The sequence below is a fragment of the Monodon monoceros genome, unplaced genomic scaffold (assembly GCF_005190385.1).
Source record: "Monodon monoceros isolate NGI ecotype Baffin Bay Population unplaced genomic scaffold, NGI_Narwhal_1 Super_Scaffold_2, whole genome shotgun sequence".
NCBI classification, from domain to species: Eukaryota; Metazoa; Chordata; class Mammalia; order Artiodactyla; family Monodontidae; genus Monodon; species Monodon monoceros.
This window is the reverse complement of record NW_021703776.1, coordinates 24,936,620-24,951,450: the sequence shown is the minus strand read 5'-3', so window position 1 is coordinate 24,951,450 and position 14,831 is coordinate 24,936,620. Positions and strand designations below refer to the sequence as shown.

At 39.5% G+C, this 14,831-nt stretch overlaps 1 protein-coding gene across 1 annotated transcript in view; it reads left to right on the top strand.

Moving 5' to 3' along the window:
* The first annotated feature begins 1,437 nt into the window (after positions 1-1,437).
* CACNA2D1 (calcium voltage-gated channel auxiliary subunit alpha2delta 1) overlaps positions 1,438-14,831 on the top strand; it is a 486,952-nt gene continuing 473,558 nt past the window's right edge. The window contains exon 1 of the mRNA XM_029233044.1: positions 1,438-1,872. Within this exon, the coding sequence (XP_029088877.1) occupies positions 1,778-1,872 (95 nt within the window). The 5' untranslated portion in view covers positions 1,438-1,777. The remainder of the gene's footprint in view (positions 1,873-14,831) is intronic.

Here is a 14,831-nt window from a genome sequence, read left to right as displayed (position 1 = left end):
GCTAGTAAGTACTATCAGTCTTCCCTGTTTGGGGAGGTTGCCTTTAGAGAGATGGAAAATCAATTACGAATTAATAAGTGTCCTTCTGTTTTCATAAGCTCTACTGAAACTAAAGAAAGGCTAATTAAAAATCTGACGGCCTCCCCATAATGACACCTTTTACGCATATGCAAGATGTCTTTTTTTTTTTTTCATCAGGAATGGTGTCAAAAGTGCTCTAATATACTACTACAAGGGGCTTAAGAATTTAAGATGTTCAAGGAAACCTTTCCACCCGGTACATCAGCGCCTTCCTGAAGGAGGCCTGTGTGGTCGGGAGAAGAGGCCTAACCCAAGACCCTTCTGTTTTTTCCTACGAGAAGGCCCGGGCACACCTGCCACTGCTTCTCCTGGGGATGGAGGTGAAACTGGTCCGCAGACTTCTACTCTCTAGCTCTCTCTCCCTCTCTTAATTCCTCCTCCATATTTCAGGGGCATTTTGCAAATTGCCACCTGTTCCTGTTGCTTACCCTTTTAATGCCCTCACCGGGACAAAGTGAACTCATCCTGTAGCAACACTGTCAAGGCAGGGCAGCCCACCGGCCAGACCAGGGCATTCGGGACTTTTTGGAGGTAGTTACAAAGCCTTTGTCACGGCACTATGCTCCCTGGGTGTAGAATTCGTCCCTTCACCCCTGTCCTACCCCACGGCAGGGCAAGGAGGATTTTACAGCATCAGGTCCTTCTCTGTCCTCAGCCCGGATCCCGAGGCTCTGTCTTGCAAGGTAAGCGGTACCTGGGCGTGGGGCCGCCGCCACAACTGGCACTCAGCCACGCCGGAGGCTCTAGCCTTTGGCACTCCCGGGCAAATAAACAGTGCCACCTATTAGGGAGTCAAAAGTGGTGCTTTAAAATGCAAATACAAACCCCTCCTACATTTGTTGTCAAATCACTTCTCCATGATTCCTAGGCAGGCGGTGGATTCTGCGTCTGGGAGAAGGGCCGGGGGAACGCTGCCTGCCTGGGCAAAAATAACCCCCAAAGCCACGAGCCAAGTGCTCGGCCGGAGCCCCTGCAGCCTGTGGATACCCTGCGGGCGGCTGGCGGTCCCCGGGGAGCCCCGCTGGGCCGGCTCCGCTCCGCCTCCGCGCGCCGGGCGGCTGGGGCAAGCCGGCGCCGACTTTGGGAGTTCCTGTCTCCCTTGTATGGAGGGCTGCTCCGGCCCGTCTCCGCCCGACTGCTCTGACGCCCAGCCCTCCCGCTGCCCACCCCCAGCCGCCTCCCTCCGACTTGCCCAGAGAAGCCAGACGGAGCCTTTCTCTCTCTCTCTCTCTCTCTCTGCCACAAGTCTCTCCGCCTGCCATTCTCCCATTCCTGCAGCCACCCCACCCCTCCCCAGTGCCGTCACCCCTTCTCCGCCCCCGCCTCCGCCCCCGCCTTCTCCACGGCAATCGCGGGAATAAATCAAGGAGGAAACCGAGAGGGAGCGAGAGCGCGAGCGCCGGCGGGCTTGCCCAGGTCTGTTTCCAAAGTCGCCCTTGATGGCGGCGGCGGCGAGGCAGCCGCGGCGCAGAGCAGCCGACGCGCGCTAGTGGGTCCGCCCGCCGCCGCCCCTTCCCCCGCGCCGGGCTTCGCCCCTGCAGCCCCCGGCGCGAGCCCGCGTCCGGGTCCCGGCCCTGGGCGCGCCGGCCCTCAGACGCCCGCGGTCTGGGCTGACCGTGCTCCTTCTCCCGTGGTTTCCAGCACCCGTCCTTCCCCAGGCTGGGAAGGGAGGCGAGATTGATCTTCGATAGTGAAGATGGCTGCTGGCTGCCTGCTGGCCTTGACTCTGACACTTTTCCAATCTTTGCTGATCGGCCCCTCATCTGAGGAGCCGTTTCCTTCGGCCGTCACGTAAGTGCCCGGGCAGGGCGGGGAGTGCGGGCCGAGGGGTGCAGCGGAAGCCCGGCGAGGGCTCCATTCCCGAGTTGAGGGGCTTCTCTGCCCGTGGGGGTGGGCAGTGAGCCGGACTTGGTTCTGGAGAGGCCGAGCGGGAGGTGCGCGCTGCTCGCCGCCGGAATGCGCACCGAGCCCGCGTCTTGGGAGCCTCAGCGGGGCCGGGCTGTTCTGGGGAACGTCCGCCAACAACTCGCGGCGCCTCAGCCCATCTCTAAAAGGATTCCTCGGACTTAAAAGAGTTTAGGTGTACTGTGGGAAAAGTTTACAGCCAGATACCCGCTCTCATCAAACCCAGTCCTATAAAAAGTTGTGTTTGGGTTGGGTATTTTGCACATAGGTAATTGCAGGCTGGCCAGGGTAGCGTGGACTTTTCCCGCACTTTCCCCGCACTTGGCCTCTGGGATACTCACTAATTGCTGTGGTATCCAAACTCGTTTGGATCCCAAATTACTGGGCGCGCTCGACAGCCTTCCTGATGAGAGGAGTGCTCGCTTCACGCGGTAGAGGTGCTGTCCACCCCAGGGACTCGCAGGTACCGGGACCGTGCCACCCAACCTCCCTCACCCTCTATTTGAAACATTTAAGTGCCGTAGGACACACGGTTCCCGTTCTTAGAATGAATAGGACCTATTCTTTGGGGGAGGGACTGAGTGTTTCCAGTCTCCTGCAATTTTCTCTTATTTTTACCATTTCTAAAATAGCTTAAAAAAACCTCGCTGCTGTTCTGGAAATAGAGTGTTTGAAGGTAGCTGTATAGTTACAGGGCAGGAAGGGAATGAAAAATAATAATTCTCTTTTAGGGTGGAAAAAAGACAAAGTCAGTGGCACATATAAATATACACATATTTTTAAATGCGCGGAATAGCCTATCAGGCATTCTGGGAAAGCATTTTTTTTTTTTGGTTCTTGAAGCTACTTTAAAGCCTCAAAGAGTAGGTAATCGGAAGTGGATGAGTCACTTTAATGAATTTTACATAACAAAAACAAAGCCCAAGGTAGCCTTCCCGGTATTTTTGCTATTGGGAATTATTTGCTGTCCTTTGTTGGCCGAGTGCTGAATACTGGAGTTTGTGGTGGATACTAACCGTGAATATTTACCAGTTGAAATCCTGCAGCTATTATTTAAGGTTCAGCTTAAAGTATTTATTACATTAGGTGTCAGTGCAAGAATCTGAAGGATGCACGTTCTAACCCGGCTAAGGGGAATGTCTAATATTTTTGTCATTGATTTACAGTCATGTACATTTTAGATAATCTTCCATAAAAATGATTGCAGATCCTTTTTGTTATGAAGCACGAGGCTAAATGCCATCTGTAGATCTTCCTGTAATTGGCAGGATGTTCCAAGCGGATATTTTGAAACATGAAAAGAGTAAGAATTACACCGAAGATGCTTCAAAATTATTCACTCTTATTAAGAAATTACACTTCTATATATTTGTTTCTTTAGTCTCTTTGTAGCTTGGCCTGTAAAGCTAGAACTCAAGTGAGTCGCTTGCATTTTGTGTCAAAGAAGTGATGCTTTAAAGCAGTCAGTGTGTTCAGGTTACACATTTTTAAAGTGTTATTTTTAACTGACAATTTACCAATATTTCTCTCATTTGGAGGGAATGCTTCATCACACCATTGGGGAAAACTATGACTTTTTAAGATACTACAAAATACAACCTTTTATTCCTGAACAGACCATGGTAAAATATTAATAAAAGAATCCTTGTTGTAAGAAGGACATCTGCAATAAATGTTTTCCTAAAATTAAAATAGCTCAATTTTCATGGTCAGAAATTCACTAAAGACAAGAAAGAAAATAAATAGTGGGCAAAAATAGGACTTAGGAAGCCACAGTTTCTTTTCTTTGAAATGATTTGAAATTTATTTTTTAACAATGAAAATTTAAGATATTTTCAAATAATATGAAACACTAATTATTTTGTAAAAAAGAGCTTAATAAAAGATTTTGTAGAGCTAAGTCAGTCTCTTTTAGGAAATATTGGCAATGTTTTTGTAAGGCTTATGCACCTTTATTTTTTTGAAAAGTTAGTAACCTGAGGAAAGGAGAAATGAGAGTTGACATTTGTACTTCATGTTGTATTTCTGAGTAAACTTTATGAAATTAAAAAAAATACAGCATTAATTTTACTAAGATGTGGTGCGGTTTACTTTTCTTGCAAGAAAAGAGTTGATGCAGAGAATTTATCAGGATAAATCTCAAATCTTTGGGAAAAATTCCAAGTTCATTAAAAACTCAGTACAAAGATTATAGTGTCACTAAAGGCAAATTATTGTGCTTCTATATATACATTTCTCTGGAAATCATTAGTAAATTCTTTTGGTTTTTTGATCATTTTATTTTTTCCAGAAAAAGTAATATAAGAAGTTTTTATCATCAGAAGAGGAAGAATATGCCATCAACACAGTATAAAATTCATTATGCACTCATGGGAGTGGGACCTGAATTAGAATTAGTAATACAAAGGTTTTTGTTTTTGTTTTTTAGAATGTTCACAATAATATTAAGGGGTTAAGTAGTATTGTAATAAAACATAAATACCATTCTAAATATTTTTTTTTAATTTTCTCTGGTTTAACATACATTCTCATGTAGCATATTCTGAATTAAAATAGTAGTTAAACTGTTCTAAGAGGTAACACTAAAAAAACTGTTTTTGTTTTTTCGAAGGAAGGAATTTTGATACAATTCTTTTGCTAGGTTAGGTTTTTCTTTTGGCAGTGATTGTTTCAATAAGGTGTGAAACGTAAATATGCCATCTGGTAGCAGCCACCTAGTGCATATTGGTTTGTATATGAGTGGAAAGTACATCATTTTCATGTTATAGTATGCACATGTTATATTGATAGTTTAAAATGTAGTTTTCTAAAGGGAATTCTCCCTTGCTTTAGAAATAATTTTTTGGCACATGTGAAAACACTTCTATTTTAAAACTCAGGACAATAAGTATGGTAGCCAGTATTGTAATGTTAATTTAAATCGGTTGCTCCTAATTTTAGAATCTATTTACAAATCCAGTTTTTTAAAAAAGCACATAGTTATAACTACTATTCATGTTAAACTTTTATCTCAGTCGTATCAAAATGCCAATCAGTCCAGAATAATTGGCTGTGAGCCCTTTGGTATATGGGAATTTTAATATATTTAAACTATATAATGGGATAAATATATTAGTAAGAATTACTGGTATCTGTAGGAAATAAGCATAAAATCTCATAAAAGAATAGTACTTTGGGGTTTGACTGCTTAGGATATAAATATTTTTCTATTATTAGACAAATTTACATATAAAGTCTACAGAAAATAAATTCTGTGTCATAACTTTGGAATGGATATCTTTTTCATATGTTAGAAGTGATATAATTATTCTCATTCACATACAACATAGAGAAGGAAATGTGCCTTATGATAAAATATGAGATACAGTATTAAATGTGAAATAATACCTAAAAACAATGAACACTAATAAATCCTTTTCTCAGATCTTTGATTAGTTTTCATCAGCTTAACCACATGACGACATTTATTATTCCACAGGTGTACATTTAAAATATGCAACAGTAGATATATTCTTCCAGACAAGTAGTAACATGATATTAAATTTAGTAATGTTTATACATGGTTATATGGGTAGCTGTTTGGATAGGCATTTGAATGAGCATTAGGCAGACTGAAATGGATACAGTCTAAAAAAACATTTTTGGGAAGGTACAAGAATCTAAGCTTATTATGGTTTATAAAAGGAAATAAAATGTGCCTTTTTTATTTTCCTATGGCTTTCACCAATTTAATTTTAATTTAATAAATACATATAAAATCAGATTCTATCGCAAGTTGTTCATTTTGAAAATAGGTAAAAACTTTACCACTCTCTTTCTTCAAAGAGACCTTGCTTTGTAGACGCCTTTCCAGTACTTCTCCAACATTGATAAAAATAACATCATAAAATCCTCTTCCTTCTAGGGTTTACCCATGGTGATGTTTTGCAGAAACATAAATAACACGTGGAAATTATGTATTCAAATTGACTGTTTACATTTAGAAGTATATAGTCATAAGAAATGACAATGCATTTAGGAATTTAAAAAATAATACCAAAAAACATGCCCATAACAAACTGTATTATTTAAATTAATGTGTTCTCTGGAGTATTTCTATATTCAACACATGCACAGAAATTTCTCTTCTTCTTATTTTTCAATACAGATGAAAATATTCAAGAAAGTAATCTGTTCTTCTGAATTCACATCTTGTACCTAATATGTGTCGTCAAACTACTTATAACCTAAAAAATGGGGATTTAAATGGTTAAAGGGAAATATTTTAGGCATATTGTCCAGTTGATTTCTTTCAGTGTCTTCCATGTGTGGACATAATCAACTCTGATATGAGCATACTTAGATAGAAGTTTGGAAAAAAAAATCAGAATTTGTTTCAGTATTTCTGAAGAGTAACATTTTATTGTTATTAAAGTGACAGCCTTCCATCATTTGTAATAAAAGAGATGTCTATCCTAGTAGTTCAAAAAGTATGTAAGCTGCTTAACATGGGGAATGACCTCTGTTCTGTTACATTTATTGCACACTTACCTAAGGCATATGGTATGTATCAGGCACTGTGTCACACTGTGTGAGCGAGTCTTTCTTTTCCTGGACTATTTATGCATAGTACCACAACTGTTCCCTAAGCTTTCATATGGTTGCTTTCCAATAAACTTGGAACTGCACCGAGATAGTCAACCATGTAGCTTACACATGGTTCATGTTTTCTTCTGTGTGCACAAAACCTGGAAATTATTGTGTCATATTGTTTACAGAGTTTAAGGAAAAATAGTGATTGACTTCAGTGTTAATTGAGATGAAATTGATAGCACTTTGTGAAAAATATTGTATTTACCACCTTTTCCTTGAGGGTCCAAAATATGTTAACATTGCATCATTATATAATTTGTCTAGTTTATCTTACTGTAGTATTCTATTTAATAGATAATATTTTATGTGTCTATGTCTTTCTCTATGTATATATATGTGTACACACACGTAGTTATTTTTAAACTTCTTCAGGTGTTTTGCTAGGGTAGAAGAACCTGAGTAAGGTAAGGTTGTTAACAAAGGTGCATGCTGAAAGCTCTCTGCCAATCCACAACTGTTTATGGGGAGTAAATCTCATTCAGAATATTTTTATAACACCAGCATTTAAGAATAATTTTTTAAAGAGAATCAGATGAGCTATTGAAACTGTTCAGGTCCTGTTGGACAAGTTATTAACATAATTGATGAGTAACAACAGAAATGTGGTTCTAAAGATAGGCTTGCAGTCTGTTAAGCAAAACAAATAAGAGGAAGGGACTATTGCACTTGAAGTGTTGGGCTCTTATTAAAAGGTCTTTGCATACTAAGCAGTTTTATTTCTGCCATTTAATTATGGGATACTTTGAAATTTTTAAGAATTAAACATTTGATGTACCATGTTTTAGGATTCAGGGATAGAACTTGCACAGGTTTTAAAATTTTGTTTGTAAAACCTAAACTTTTAGGTTTTTCTTTCTTATAGGCTTTATCTTATTTGTGGTAGTTCAATTCCACTGCTCCTTTAAAATTTGCCATTTATATAGATTCTAACAAGATTATAAACAAGGAAAAGATTGACATTGTGGCCTCAACAAACTGGCACACTTTTATAGTTAATTTCAATAATACAGAATCAGGCTGTTATATATGAAGCAATATTTAAAGTTCTCTTTGAATATGAATGTGGGATATTTCTGGCTAAATGTTATTTTAACATTTGCTTCTGCTGGTTTTTTTTTTTTTTTAACCATATGCTTCTGCTGGATTAAAAAAATTCACATACATTTTAAATTCTATATCATAAATGGAAGAACAACTTAAACTAGAAATGATGGCAGTGGAAAATAATGGTGTTGTCCATTTAAAATGATTCAGATTTGGGGATAATCCTACTGTTTATCTGAAGTTCTTGAGTAATTAAAAATTTATTACAGTAGTCTCCTGGCAAATTTTGAAAAATAATTCCTGAATTCTTTTATTCAAATACTTAATTACTAATTCTTCTCTTTCTCTTTCTTACACACACACACAGACAGACACAGACACAATTACTATTCATCATAGTTTATTATTATTTGTACATAACATCAAATCAAATGGAGAAAAAGTTTTGGTTTGTTTTCCATCAGGTTACCTGTGACCAGACCTCAGTTTTGGGTCCTGTGCACTTAAATCTTCACTCACTGTGTCGGGGATCTCTTACTACTAGATTTTTCTCTCTATAGGGAAATTGTTGAGGGATTTTGATGCATAGATAAATCTGTAATACATTATCAACACTTTCACCAAAATTGTTAAACGGCCTAGACTGTTGTTCCTTTGACATTTGCCCACATACTTGTGGGGATAATTGGGGAAAGAGTGAAGCGAGCTGTTGAGTTTGTCCTCTGTCAGGCTATATAAAGGGATGGTTAGACATTAATGATGTTTCATTTTGAGGATCAGAGGAGGAATGGCTCAGTAAAATAAATGAGCTTATGCACACTGGGAAAATCTGTTTAAAAAAAATAATCAAGAGGTGTTGTGGTGGTGGGACTTCCCTGGTGGCGCAGTGGTTAAGAATCCACCTGGCAGTGCAGGGGACACGGGTTCGAGCCCTGGTCGGGGAAGATCCCACATGCTGCGGAGCAACTAAGCCCGTGCACCACAGCTACTGAGCCTGCGCTCTAGAGCCCAAGTGCCACAGCTACTGAAGCCCGCACGCCTAGAGCTCGTGCTCGGCAACAAGAGAAGCCACTGCAATGACGAGCCTGCACACCGCAACAAAGACCCAACGTAGCCAAAAATAAACAAATAAATAAATTTATTAAAAAAAAAAGAGGCGTTATGGTGGAGATGCTGTGAGGAATGATGCATGTGTAAGTGGAGCAGAGGAGCCCTCAGATTTGCAAGGTGCAAAGTTACATTAAAGATGCTAAAGGTTGGCAGTTAGTTATTTTGTTTTGCTTTACTTTATTTTCTTCTTTTTTCCCATTTTCCATGTGAGCTCGATTATCCTGGAAATACTGTTTACTGCACATTGTTTTTAGAGACCTAAATATTCATATATGGAAATTCACCTTAGAAACCAAAGACAGTAAAATGGTCTAGAGCTCAAAAAATAGAAACAATTAAGCGTTCTTATTTTTTATATAACTCTGGGAAAATGGTTCATTGGATAAGAAATATTAGTACCTGGGAAAATGGTTCATTAGATAAGAAATATTAGTATAACACTTTATTAAAAGCTTAAATGCTAATAATCAAGAAAGAAATTCCATTAGTAAATTCCATCCCTTAGATTATAAGAAATGAAATAGCTTGCAGGTTCTAGGCTACTAGGTAGTACACTGAAGACTATTTAGACCTCTAAGTACATAGTACCTCTTACTTTTTAAAAATAGTTTTGATTTATGCTCTTTTAATGTCTCCCGTTTCAAAGATTTTTAGCATCAAATGTAATTTAATTCAATGATTAGTGCAATTATTATTATTCAGAGCAAATTATGTAGTGCACTGAACTACATGCTGAGAATCCACATTGAGGAAGAGAGTCCCCAAGGAAGACATTCCCAACTCCAGGCTGATTGTGAAGCAGTGGAATCTGACAGAGCGTGATCAAGAAAAAGCACATAACGTGGTGAAGAAATACGCCCGGGCTGTTTCATGTCAGGCATAGGACTCCTGGGTGGGAAGAGATGTTGATGGGACTGAATCGTGAGTCTGAGTCTAGGTGATAACAATTTTTGCATCAAAACTTTCTTCCTACATGACCCAAAGGGGAGTCAGGCATTGTTCACAACACATGGACATTTGTGGTAGCCCAGCTCTGGGTACTCAAATTTGGCTTTCATCCTAAGACTTTTATTTAATTAAAAATAAAATTAATAGGTTTTGAATCATAGTATGTAGAAAATGGATTAAGAGACAATATTCTAAGCAGGGACAATGGGAGCAGTTAGTAGACTCTTGCAGCATCCCAGAGTGAGAGATGCCCATTGTCTAAAGAGAATAGTGGCAGTGGGAAAGCAAAGCAGGGATGAAACATATTGTAGAGGTAAATATTCAGGTGCTATTGGTTATGGGATTGGGGGAATCAGGAAGAGAGAAGTGTTGGAGATGGCTCCAGGCTCTTTAACAGGTAGATCATGTTATACTGAACTTCCTAGACTAGACACAGAGGAGGAATAGCAAGTTGGTGGTGGGGTGAAAGTAACATGCTCGCTGTTGGACATTTTGAGTTTGTGGTGTCTCTATAGATGACTATTGGGCCATTGGAAATATGTATCTGAAGCAGATTTGGAGGCAAATTGAGTAACTTTGAAGCCAGAAAATGGGTCCATTCATTCATTTAGCAAATATCTATTTGGTATCTATTATGATAGGCACTGTGAGTTTCAAAAGAAGAGTCTTGATCCTTCATATTGCAGAGAGATAGGATAAGATGAGCCCTTTAAGGAAATCACGAGGTCGTTGCTGATGTGACAGCAGTTTCAGTAGAATGTTTTGGATGCAAGCATGGTTTCCTTGCCTTGAAGAGTTGGTAGCAGGTGAGAATATGAAGGCAGCAAGTGCAGATTGTTCTTTAAAGGAACTTGACAGTGTGAGGAAAGGGAGAGAGTAGCAAGTTCAGAGGAAGATAGTGTAAGGGATTTGGCGTTCTTTTGTTTTGCTTAGAGAATAGGAGTTATAATAGGCCATTTGGGGTCGCAGGTAGTAGAAAACCATAGGACTGTCTTGAACCAAAAAGGGAAATATTTTTCAGTGATAGTTGGAGCTGGATGGTCGGTCATGGGAGTCAAGGTGAAGGATGTGCCAACACCTACAGAAAGGGGTGGAGCTTTTATTAGGATCGTCTTTTGCTCTAGCCTCTGGTTTTCTTTTGTTTGACTCCTTATTCTTCTCTGTCCTCACAAACGGACTTTATCTGCTTCCTGACCCTCATGTTGTTGAATGCCTGTGAGGGTTTACATTTTCCCTGTTGAAGCTTTCAAACAGTTTGAGACCAGAATCCTAGTCCAAAACACAGCCTCCTAAAGAAAGATATGTTGGTAATTTGAATATGGACCAGATGACCATCTGTAGCTCATTCATTTGAGACCAGGAGATGGGATTTGGAAAAAGGATTTTGGTTGCCTAAGCTTGGGTCACTTCTCATACCCTGGTCCAATCTCATTAAGAGGTATTGCACTGCAACAGGCCAGTTGCTAGTACCATGGATAGAGGAAGAAGCAATTCTTAGAAAAAGGTTCCTGGGGGGCAGGGGAGGTTGTAGAGGCAACTAAATAAGTGTTAACAGAGGGGAGATTTGAGCATATCAGAGAGAGAAGCCCAAATGGCAGAGAGATGAAAGGGATGGAAGAGGCCATGATTGATGGGTGAACCGAGGCAGCTGAGGAAGGGATCAAGACGAAAAACAGTGTCTTACAAAGTAACTTTTGAAATATGAAACAGCCTTGAGAATTAAAGCAGATGGTTGGAATATAGGATAGATACACTTTTAATTTACTGGGAGATGTTTTTGGAGGAATGTTCCAAGTTATATATTCCATGCTCAAGAAGGAATGACATGATTCAGAAATGTAATAAATGCACATTAGTAATGTTCACATTTTGAGATGTACAGACCAGAGTTTTTCTTTATTTGGTAGTAAGTAACAAGGCTCTAGTACATCACTATATTTCCTTTGGACACAGCAACGTTTGGTTCTCTTTTGTCTTTCTCTTTTCTTTCCTTTTTTAAAATAGAGATTGTCATCTTGAAGACCCATGTAGTTTTGCAAAATGTCATTAGATTTAATAAGTGTATGTGCTTATGATAGAAAGATGTTACAGGAGTATCAAGCAAAAGAAAACAAAAAAAGAACAAATAATTCTTGATTTTGGCAATTTAGCCTGAATCACTTATTAATTTTTTGGCAGATAGGGGTGACTTATGGCCCTACTTTGTCCGTGCTTCTCCCCGCCGCCCCCCACCTGCCCAAACCCCATGTCCATTCTTTAGCAGAGGGCAGAAAGTTGAATTGAAACAGATCCTTGTAAAAAAACCCAAACAGTATAATGAATTTGATAAGACAACAAACCACTGACAAATATTCCTGCAAAGCATGTCCCTGGTCAACCCTTGCAGAGGCATCTCAGGTCTCCTGAAGGTCTGAAAATCACTGGCAGCTGCCATCACAGCAGTTCCCTGAGTTTCCAAGATGACTGAATGAACGGTTAGGATTGCAAATGCCGGCGGATCTAAGAATCAGTCTTGATCTCATTGGTCCCAGTGCAGTGTGGAAAAACCACCCTTGTGGTCTGTAACAAGAGATGAGGAGAGCTAGGGTGGCTATTTATTTCCATTTTGTGAGTGCTCTTTTTTCTCTTCCATAGCTATTCACAGTTTGCTTGAGCTAATTTTGATGTCTGGACGCTAATAATTACAGCTCTCTTTCAATTATTGTTATATTGCTTTCTAACATATTTGAGCTCCTGAATGTGAGGCACTGTGAATTAATACTCTGCATGTTTTTTAATCCATCCAACCTTTAAGTCAGTCCCTTAAGATAAGTATTATCCCTGTTTTATAGATGAGGAAGGTTAAGTTTTGAGTATGAAGGACTTTTCTGAGTTTTTTTTAGGAAAAAATTTGACCCCAAGCAGCTTGATTCTAGAGTCCTACACTTAGCTGCTGTACGTTGCTGCCCTTACATGGCAGGAGCCTGGATTTCTTTGCACCCATTATCTTACCTGCTCCAGTTGTGGCTGGCTGCATATTCTAGCAATGCGGCCAAGAGGGTAAAGGAGTCAGTGTAAAGTAGAGCAGACTTAACACTAAGTCCAACTTCTCCATCTGCAGAACAAGGGTAATATTGACCTAATCCTGAATCACAGTATTATATCATGGGGATCAAGTGAACGGATGCATGGGGAATCTTGAAGGACTGTTTAATGGCCTGGCTTTATTATTTGTACCACGTGTGATTTTTCTGTCTTCAAGGGATCATGAATTGATGACTGAGGGTTAGTGAGCTAGATTACTGTGCTAACGTATCATTTGGTCTGTTGTTTTCTTTCAGGAAAACCTGAAATGAATGGGAAAAGGGATGCTTATTAGCAGGCCTTAAAAATGTTTCTTCTTAAAAAGTTGTGTAGCCTTTAATCATAAAGAGGAAATGAAAAGAGATGCAGTGGACTAGAGTGAGTGAAGTGTTCTGTCTCTAGGTTCAGGACGCAACCTATATCTTAAAAGGGACCACGAAGCAAACAGGACCACAAAGGATTTGATGTGCTTCGTCTTGACATTTCAGCCAGCACCTGTTGTATGAGATCTGTGCCACAGGAGATTGAGTCTATTTTTAAAAGTCACAACTTTGCCACTGATAACCTCTCATTGTCAAAGATGGAAGTTTTCAGCTTCAAGACAGAATATTTGAAAGTGAATAAAGCCAGCTATCCACGATGTTTACAGAAATGATTTCAGACAACCCTGCAAATTGAGCGAGCACAGAATAGTAAAATTGAGACCAGTTGCATTTTTAGTAACGAACACAGAAGTCAGAAAAAAAATCTGCCAAGAGCATACTGAAAAAGGCCAATTTTCGTTTGACTCATCCACTTGATGATTAGTTACACTCATTGAACCCCACTCCTTCACTTTATAATATAAATGGAGTTTAGCCTTTCACAAACACTGTTCTCTTATTGGTAGAAATAAAACGGTTAAATGGAATTTCTGCTGCACATTTTTAATTGATTCGTGGAGGGAAGAGATGTTTTAGATGAAACTTTACATTAATACCAATGATTAACGAGTACAACTTGATGATAACCATTGAAGCAGCAAGTTTTCAAGTGCCAGGAACCTGCCTTTTTATGGCAGTCATTTTGACATTTGTTACAGAAAGGAATGTAAAATTCTTATGACGTCTGTCACTTTAAAAATACCAACCCTTCTTTGCCATAACATTACATTAGAATTGACTTAAACTTGCATCTGTGAAAATGTTAGGAGAGACAAACAAATGGGCCATGTGAAGCCTCAGGAGGATGGGCACAATGGGGTGTGTGCAGATTGCTCTAAATTAAACGTGTAGAATGCTTGGTTGTTTCTCAAAACACCTGATTTTCCTGTCGATATAAATGTAGAAAACCGAATTAATTTTCATGAGGTGAAATTTTATTGTGCATGTGTAGCTCAGTTCCCAGGGGGTTTGATACATGGTATTAAGGTTGGCTGGTGAGTAATTGTTTAAAATTTATATTAATACTCGATGGTGATAAATAAACATAGGGGAATGGCAACTCATCACAGTGCAAACCATGCCTGATAATTAGATGAGGTCATTCATCTCCTTAAATTATCAGAGGTGACACAACCTGTCTGTGTGGTGTCTAAAAGCCAGCTGAGTCCCTGGGTGTAAATGACCGTGACAGAGGGGCAGTTTGAGGGTTGCAAGCTTTGGATTTGGTCCTACCCCTTCTGTTGTTTTCCATAAGTGAAGTAGATTTGCCCCTGAGAGTCTGCTTTTATAATATACACAGGGATCTAAAACCTGAGTTTAATAGGCTGCTCAGTATTTGTTTTTCAGTTTTATTTTTTATGTTTCTGTACCCCTGCCTTAATTACAAGCAAACACATTATTTTCATATATATATATATATAACTGTATAACTATAACTAAATATATGTGTGTGTATGTATATATATACACATATACACAAACACGTAATGTATGAATATTAGATGTTGGTTCCATGCTGAGTGTCAGTGAAGCTGCGTTCCTGTAGGTGACTATCGAGTACTTCTAAATTCTAAAAAGTGACCATTTATGGTGTGGTTGCAGCCTTTCCAAGTTTTGTCATCTGAA